This window comes from Pongo abelii, chromosome 2 (assembly GCF_028885655.2).
Source record: "Pongo abelii isolate AG06213 chromosome 2, NHGRI_mPonAbe1-v2.0_pri, whole genome shotgun sequence".
Taxonomy (NCBI): domain Eukaryota; kingdom Metazoa; phylum Chordata; class Mammalia; order Primates; family Hominidae; genus Pongo; species Pongo abelii.
In genome coordinates, this window is record NC_085928.1 from 80,851,324 (window position 1) to 80,859,549 (window position 8,226).

The 8,226-nt window shown below is 42.5% G+C and overlaps 1 protein-coding gene across 2 annotated transcripts in view; it reads left to right on the plus strand.

Moving 5' to 3' along the window:
• Positions 1-2,913, plus strand: part of PDZRN3 (PDZ domain containing ring finger 3) — a 249,796-nt gene extending 246,883 nt beyond the window's left edge. For both annotated transcript variants that reach the window (XM_002813516.6, XM_054551886.2), the window contains one exon: positions 477-2,913. In XM_002813516.6, the coding sequence (XP_002813562.2) occupies positions 477-2,042 (1,566 nt within the window). In that variant the 3' untranslated portion in view covers positions 2,043-2,913. The remainder of the gene's footprint in view (positions 1-476) is intronic.
• Positions 2,914-8,226: the final 5,313 nt, after the last annotated feature.

The following is an 8,226-nucleotide window of genomic DNA, read 5'->3' on the forward strand; positions in this document are numbered from 1 at the left end:
ACATATGCGTCGGCATTACCGTAAATAGCAGAAAGCCATGTTTTCCAAAGTAAAGCAATCCCCTCTGTTTAACAAGAGCTGCTTGGAGCTCTCTAGCTCCCTACTATGCTACTACCATTGTCAGAGTCTTAATGAGCCACTTATTGAGTCCTGTATGAGCTAAACAGGGACCTTTATACATCCTTCTACCTGTGTACTGATTCATTTAACAGAATCATTGAGAATCATTCATTGAGATAAAGTGACTATTATCCTTGTTTTACAAAACTGAGGACAAGAACAAGAATAAGTGACTTGCCCAGGTAGATATGGGTAGATGTGGCTAAGGCCCATGCTCTTGACGTGGTCCTACTGTCAGATGCTGTCCCTTGGCCTTAGAAATGTACAGCCTGCCCTATCCAGAAACACTGCAAGGAAAGGTCAACCTGCTGCGCAGGCCTCCCTCACTGTGACCCTTTGTTCTTGTTTTTATGCAGAAGAAGCACGACGAAGACGGTGGGACCACAGATACAGCCACCATCTTGTCCAATCAGCACGAGAAGGACAGCGGTGTGGGGCGGACCGACGAGAGCACCCGCAATGATGAGAGCTCGGAGCAAGAGAACAACGGCGACGACGCCACCGCATCCTCCAACCCGCTGGCGGGGCAGAGGAAGCTCACCTGCAGCCAGGACACCTTGGGCAGCGGCGACCTGCCCTTCAGCAACGAGTCCTTCATTTCGGCCGACTGCACGGACGCCGACTACCTGGGGATTCCGGTGGACGAGTGCGAGCGCTTCCGCGAGCTCCTGGAGCTCAAGTGCCAGGTGAAGAGCGCCACCCCTTACAGCCTGTACTACCCTAGCGGCCCCCTGGACGCCGGCAAGAGTGACCCTGAGAGCGTGGACAAGGAGCTGGAGCTGCTGAACGAGGAGCTGCGCAGCATCGAGCTGGAGTGCCTGAGCATCGTGCGCGCCCACAAGATGCAGCAGCTCAAGGAGCAGTACCGCGAGTCCTGGATGCTGCACAACAGCGGCTTCCGCAACTACAACACCAGCATCGACGTGCGCAGGCACGAGCTCTCAGACATCACCGAGCTCCCGGAGAAATCCGACAAGGACAGCTCGAGCGCCTACAACACAGGCGAGAGCTGCCGCAGCACCCCGCTCACCCTGGAGATCTCCCCCGACAACTCCTTGAGGAGAGCGGCGGAGGGCATCAGCTGCCCGAGCAGCGAAGGGGCTATGGGGACCACGGAAGCCTACGGGCCAGCCTCCAAGAATCTGCTCTCCATCACGGAAGATCCCGAAGTGGGCCCCCCTACCTATAGCCCATCCCTGAAGGAGCTGGACCCCAATCAGCCCCTGGAAAGCAAAGAACGGAGAGCCAGCGATGGGAGCCGGAGCCCCACGCCCAGCCAGAAGCTGGGCAGCGCCTACCTGCCCCCCTACCACCACTCCCCATACAAGCACGCGCACATCCCGGCGCACGCCCAGCACTACCAGAGCTACATGCAGCTGATCCAGCAGAAGTCGGCCGTGGAGTACGCGCAAAGCCAGATGAGCCTGGTGAGCATGTGCAAGGACCTGAGCTCTCCCACCCCGTCGGAGCCGCGCATGGAGTGGAAGGTGAAGATACGCAGCGACGGGACGCGCTACATCACCAAGAGGCCCGTGCGGGACCGCCTGCTGCGGGAGCGCGCCTTGAAGATCCGGGAAGAGCGCAGCGGCATGACCACTGACGATGACGCGGTGAGCGAGATGAAGATGGGGCGCTACTGGAGCAAGGAGGAGAGGAAGCAGCACCTGGTGAAGGCCAAGGAGCAGCGGCGGCGGCGAGAGTTCATGATGCAGAGCAGGTTGGATTGTCTCAAGGAGCAGCAAGCAGCCGACGACAGGAAGGAGATGAACATTCTCGAACTGAGCCACAAAAAGATGATGAAGAAGAGGAATAAAAAAATCTTCGATAACTGGATGACGATCCAAGAACTCTTAACCCACGGCACAAAATCCCCGGACGGCACTAGAGTATACAATTCCTTCCTATCGGTGACTACTGTATAATTTTCACTTCTGCATTATGTACATAAAAGAGACCACTACCACTGGGGTAGAAATTCCTGCCTCGTTCAATGCGGCAAGTTTTTGTATATAAGATAAGTACGGTCTTCATGTTTATAGTCCAAATTTGCAAACCCTACAACTGTGGGTGTCATAGGTCTATTTTAAGGGAAGAGAGAGAAAAACACCCTTACTATCTTGGAAGGCAATATTAACAAACAGAGCTTTTTTCAAATAGCAATTGTACTTTTCTACCTGTACCCTTTTACATAAAGTGTTTAAATTTCAGAAAGATCTTTTATTAAGCATACTTTCACAGAATAATTTGTTTAAACTATATTCATATAAAAATGTTAAACACGCTTTTTTTTTCTGCCTAAAACACAAATACAACTGCCAGTATGTATTTTTAATGGAACCCTATTTTATAATGTTACATTACTGAATGTGTTTCATATGCGTGACCGTTAAGATATTATTATTTAGGTGAAGGTTTCAACTCAAAACCACCCAACCCGGTGGTTAACGATTTAATACATATAACCAAACCGGCAGCGTTTAGAGTTGGGATATACATTTAAACATTTTCCTGGTTAAGGTTCCCAAGAGAGTGTAAAGGTTTTAGCAGAAAGCAAAATATCATGCAGCTTTATGGAAGTTTAAAGCATGTTTGCAAATATTGCAGCCCATTGAAAGAATTTGCATGTACAGGAAAGTTGTGGATGGAGACGGTTTGTGGAATTTTAAGTGCTCATTGTAGTAAACTTTTGCTTTGTAGATTTGAAGGTACAGACTTATACAGGCAAGTACACAAAATCATGATGAGTTACAAGCAGTAAAATGAAGTTAAAATAAATTATTATTTTCTATTTGATATGTTTTGATGTGATTCCTCATTTTGAAGTGGTGCCTATAAAATAAAAGCCTTTTGCAGTGTTTGCTTTTTTTCCCTTGGTTGTGGTTGTATTACATGCTACTTTGGAAGGATTTAAGTATTTTAGACCATCTGATGTCTTCACATTCAGCCTCAAACCTAATGATGGATATAAAGCCAAGGTCTAGCAGTGAAGAATACAGAGTCAAATTTACCATACAACCCTGCATTCTGACTGCCTGTCCCACAGAAAGTTTCAACCTGGCCCAATATCCTATAAATAAGAATAGCTGTGAGCAAGTTTATCAATCAGGGTCATGTTTACAGTGAAATCTCTTTTGTTTATTGCAACCATTACTGCCTGTCAGTAATAACTAACAACTCCAGGTGGCTAGGTCCAGCTTTCCATTTCTAAGATGCATCTGCAAATCAGGCAATATTTTCATAGAATAACAGGGGTCACCAAACTGGGTGGGCTTCAAATCTGGTATCTTTCTGACTACTGCAACCACCAGGATCCTAAATAATGAATTTGCTACAAATCGTTTCCTGATTGATTGTAATGTTTACACCAATTTCAGCTGTAAGTAAGTAATACTTACTGAAAAAAAGTAAGATAAAGATAGGATTAGGAAGGGTGTCATTTTTATTTGCCATGATGCCATACATCTGGTTTACTCTCCAATCCAAATGGAATTTGGATTGAAATGACCAGGTGTTTTAGGCATTTCAGACATATATTCCCCCCACAGACCCTGCTGGAACCACAATCCCTCCTTTGGGGCCAGAATCTTGAGACTAATTAGTAGTCATGCTTTTAATAAAACAACTTAATGAAAATAAAACACTGAAATACTTATTCCTCATTATTAAGATGTCTGTTCATTACCTCTTCCAGAACCAGGCATTGTTAAGATAATTACATCTGCTACATTATTTCTAATCAGCCCTCCGAGGTGAAATTTTTGCAAAGAGTGTACTATTAGGGCCTCAGTTTTCCAATATTCTCCAAGTTTTAACTTTCCACAAAATCTGATCCTTACCTCCCAGGAGAAGCTCCCCTTTCCCAGCCATATCACCTCATACCCTGTCTTCCTAGTTAATGTTTCACAGTGAACAAACATCAGTCAGATGAATTATAAATTGCTGCAAAGCACATATAAGCATATGAGTTTATGTGGGGAAATAGCTTTCCTCCCCATGTAGCCAGAGGAGGCTGCATGGCCACAGGAACAGCTTTAACCTAAACTGTCAAGCACAGGGGTTTCTAACCAGGTCTCCCCATGTGTTTCTGGATTTGGGGGTCAGCTCATGCACTTACGAAAAAGTAGAGGGGAAAAATTGCGTGCATTCAAATCCAATTCTAGATCCTTTGATTTCAACTTATTTTTAAATCACTTTGTCATCTAGATATACTTGGTCATAACATGCAGCGTAATATGAGGCTTCCCAAATCTAATTTAGCCGATTAACTTCTAAAAGAAATTGGAAGAGATCTTAGAAATCATCACTTTATCAATGAACAGGGCACTCAGGGAGGCAAAGAAATACAGTGCAGCTCATTCATAACCAAACTGGGATTTGAACTCAGAACCCAACACCTGGTTCCACAATTCTTAGCACCCCATACTCTGAAGAATCGTCCTCATGTGCACAGTTAACTTAAATGCATTATATCCTGTGCCCTCCACCAAAAAACAAATGCATTTCACCAGTGGATGCCCCAGAGTGAACATAAGAGGAATCATGAATCTGCCATTTCTTCAACAAGCATGAGCTCCAAGTGCCTCACAGTGCATTTCTGAGCTGGCGGTCGGGATGAAAATTTTCCTGGGTAATAGTGATGAGACAATTTCTAGCTTCTGTTCTCACTGATGTAAAGCCCCAGCTTCTGTGTAAACAGAACGTCCACTATAACTAACAGGTCTTTCTACCGCCCTGGCTGCATGTACTTTACTTCTTGGACCCACTGAAGGATCTGATGGAAGCTATAGATTCTATCTGCAGAAAATGTACCTTATAATGAATAATACATTAAAAAGTGCATATAATAAGAGACTTCACATGCCCCCAAAGTCCATTCACAGATCCCCTCTAAGCATGCAAGAACCCCAAGTTTAGAATAACCGAATTTGATAGCTTTATAGGTTTATTTCTCAGACTTCTATTTCAGCTGCATCTTATAGCACACTATTTGATTTGAATGCCTACTTTTAATATCAAGGACTACTTTTCTTCACTATTTGATTTGAATGCCTACTTTTAATATCAAGGACTACTTTTCTTCACTATTTGATTTGAATGCCTACTTTTAATATCAAGGACTACTTTTCTTCACTATTTGATTTGAATGCCTACTTTTAATATCAAGGACTACTTTTCTTCCTATTAGAACTATATTGTTTAACGCAATTAAAATTTACCAAATCACTAGTACCTATACTCTTCCAGTCATTGTGCAGTTTTTCTCACAGCTACGTAAATTGAGGAACGATGAATACAGATTTCTGATTCTCCATAGCAGCCACCCCACTGGCTGGATGACTCAGGCTTAAACTAATTCTAAAATACAAAAGGAAGGAAATGAGAATGTTTTGACCATCTAGAGCTGCACTGCCCAATACCATAGCCACTAGCCACATCTGGCTATTAAGCCGTTAAAATGTGGTTAGTCCAAATTGAAATGTTCTGAGAAAATGAATTTCAATGACTTTGTATTTAAAAATGAAAAATATTTTGATAATTTTTATGTAGAAATCATTTTGCATATGTTGGATTGAATAAAATACATAGTTATCACTAATTTAACCTGTTTAACTATTTAATGTGAATGCTAGAAGATTTTTAATTACATATGTGGCTTGCATTATACTTCTATTGGGCAGCACAGATACAGAAAATATCGGGCAAGTACATGCTAAACCCTTGCCCTCATCATCTCACTAAATCCTTGGAGCAGTTCTATGAAGCAGATGCTTTATCAATAGTTTAGACTCAGATTAAGAACTTCGCCCAGACAAGCATAAAGGTGTGATTTGAATTGGCATCTGCCTAATACCAAACCCTTTACCTGTGCTTCCATCTCCTTCTAAGAAGCAATTCAAAGTATGTTCAGTTTAGGTTAATATTTGTAACATATTCATAATCACAAAGAAATTACTTCAAAGTAGCAAGCATTTCACTCAGTTCCCTTTGAGTTCTAAATTGCAGAATATTCTAACTCTCGGCAAGAACACATGACAATGCATAGATATCTAGTAATGTGGGGGCACAAGCTAAGTTTTTCATCTTTTAAATGGAAACAGGAGATCCCAAATAGCAAAAATCACAAATATGATAAGGTGGGATTATACATCACCTAAGGAATACTAGTTGGAGAACTAATTAAGACTATAAGCTGAAATATGAGAATTAACCAAGTAATTATCTACTTGTAGCCTTCAGAAGTAGGTTACAGGTTACTTGTTGGCAACATTGCCCAAAACCAAGGAAGCAAACACAATTCTGCCACAAGCAATTGAGACTTCCACTTTTATTTCTGTTTCTCGGTTTTAAGTATTTTAGGATTTCTGTGGAGCATCAACTAATTAAAAAGAAAATCACTAAAACTGAGATAAGATGCAAGAATTCTCCTGGCAAATGCTGTAGCCTTCAATTTTGATTAAATATGAATTCCCTAAAGCAGTCATAAAACAAAGTGTCGTTCTTTGAGTTTCATTCAGATGGGGTTTTTCTGCTTAAATGGTTCATTTTTCTTTAGCTTTCAGTTGCAACTAATCCTGAAAGGGCACAGTCCACAGGGACATGCGGTTTGCCTATAATGTGGTTTTGCCTTTCAATGGCAGAATGCTGACCTCCATGCACTCAGCATCTCTTTAAAATGAAAAATGGGGAATTAATGATCCCTCCTTCATTGGGGCTATTGCAAATTTAAACTTGCTCACCAATTAGTAAGTCTCGCTAAAATCCTCAAAAGCCAAAGGAAACTCCCTAAACCTCATCAGAGTCTCTCAAAAATATACCAGGAAGTAATTAAATTGTGTTTTTAGTTCTCTTTGGAGAACTACATGTCTCCCAGACATTATGGGTTTGACTTAGCAGTTTCAGCTCTGTGGAATTATGACAACCTTATGCATCCAGGAGCCATGTCAGAAACCAGCACGGATTCCTTCATCCACTAGTTACTATGTGCATACTCAATCTAAGGCCATGGGGAGGTCTCTGGAGCTTACAGTCTGGTGAGAAAGAAAACAGTAATCCAATCATCACACAAATACTTATAAAGCATCAACAAGATTGGAGTAAGGGTCAGATAGGAGAGCCAGTGCCACAGATTTCACAGAGAGTCTCCCTTAAAAAGTTATGTTTGATCCGAGAGCCAGTAGATGAATGTGAGTTAACTAGAAAGGTAGTTAAATAGAGAAAATAGCATGTACAAAGGTCCTGAAGTGAGAGAGATGTGGCCTATTTGAAACAAACAGAAAAAGACAGTCAGGTGTGACTTGAGCTCAAAAACAACGGGCAAAGAGAATAGAGAGGATTGAGTGTGAAAAGACAGGGAGCTAGGAAGGAATGACACTGTCTACTTGACCATAAATACCTATGCGTTATGGCCAACCTTTATTGAGCATCTAATATGTGCCAGAAACTGTGCTAAGTCTTTTACATGTGCTAACTCCCTTAACCATAAGTAGCCTACCTGATGGGTGGGATTGTTCTTATTTTGTGGATAAGGAAATAAAGAAGGCTTAGAAAAGCAACCAGCTGGTACATGGCTGAGGGGAAAAGCGAAACCATCTCTCTCTGACCGCACTGAATCACTGGGCTGGAAGTAGCACCTCCATGACAGGCACTGTGGAAAAGGCTCATATATTTCAGCAGATACCTAATATCTGGAGACCTTTGGTGACTATTTTGTGCCCTGCCTTTTTCTACTCAGGACTAAATCTGTTTATAACCCTGTTACTTCCCATTTTTATGCCACAGCAGATGAAAACTTAACATGCTTTGTCAATCCACTTCTGCAAAGTTAACCACCTTGACCACTAGATAGAACACATTTCCCAATCCAGGGCTCCATTTTCCATCATCCACCAGGAAACACACAGGAGCTTAGGAAGAGAGCTTCCTTTCTCTTGCTTAGCAGCTGCAGTCTTTACCACCAGTTCTCACCACCACCCCAGAGAAGTACCTGATCTGATGAGATGGTCCCATTGAATGCATAATGAAGAAGGCAATTTAAGCGGTTTGAGGACCACAGCTTCTCTGCTTACCCACCCCTGTGAAATACCTGTCCTGAATTGTACCTTGCTG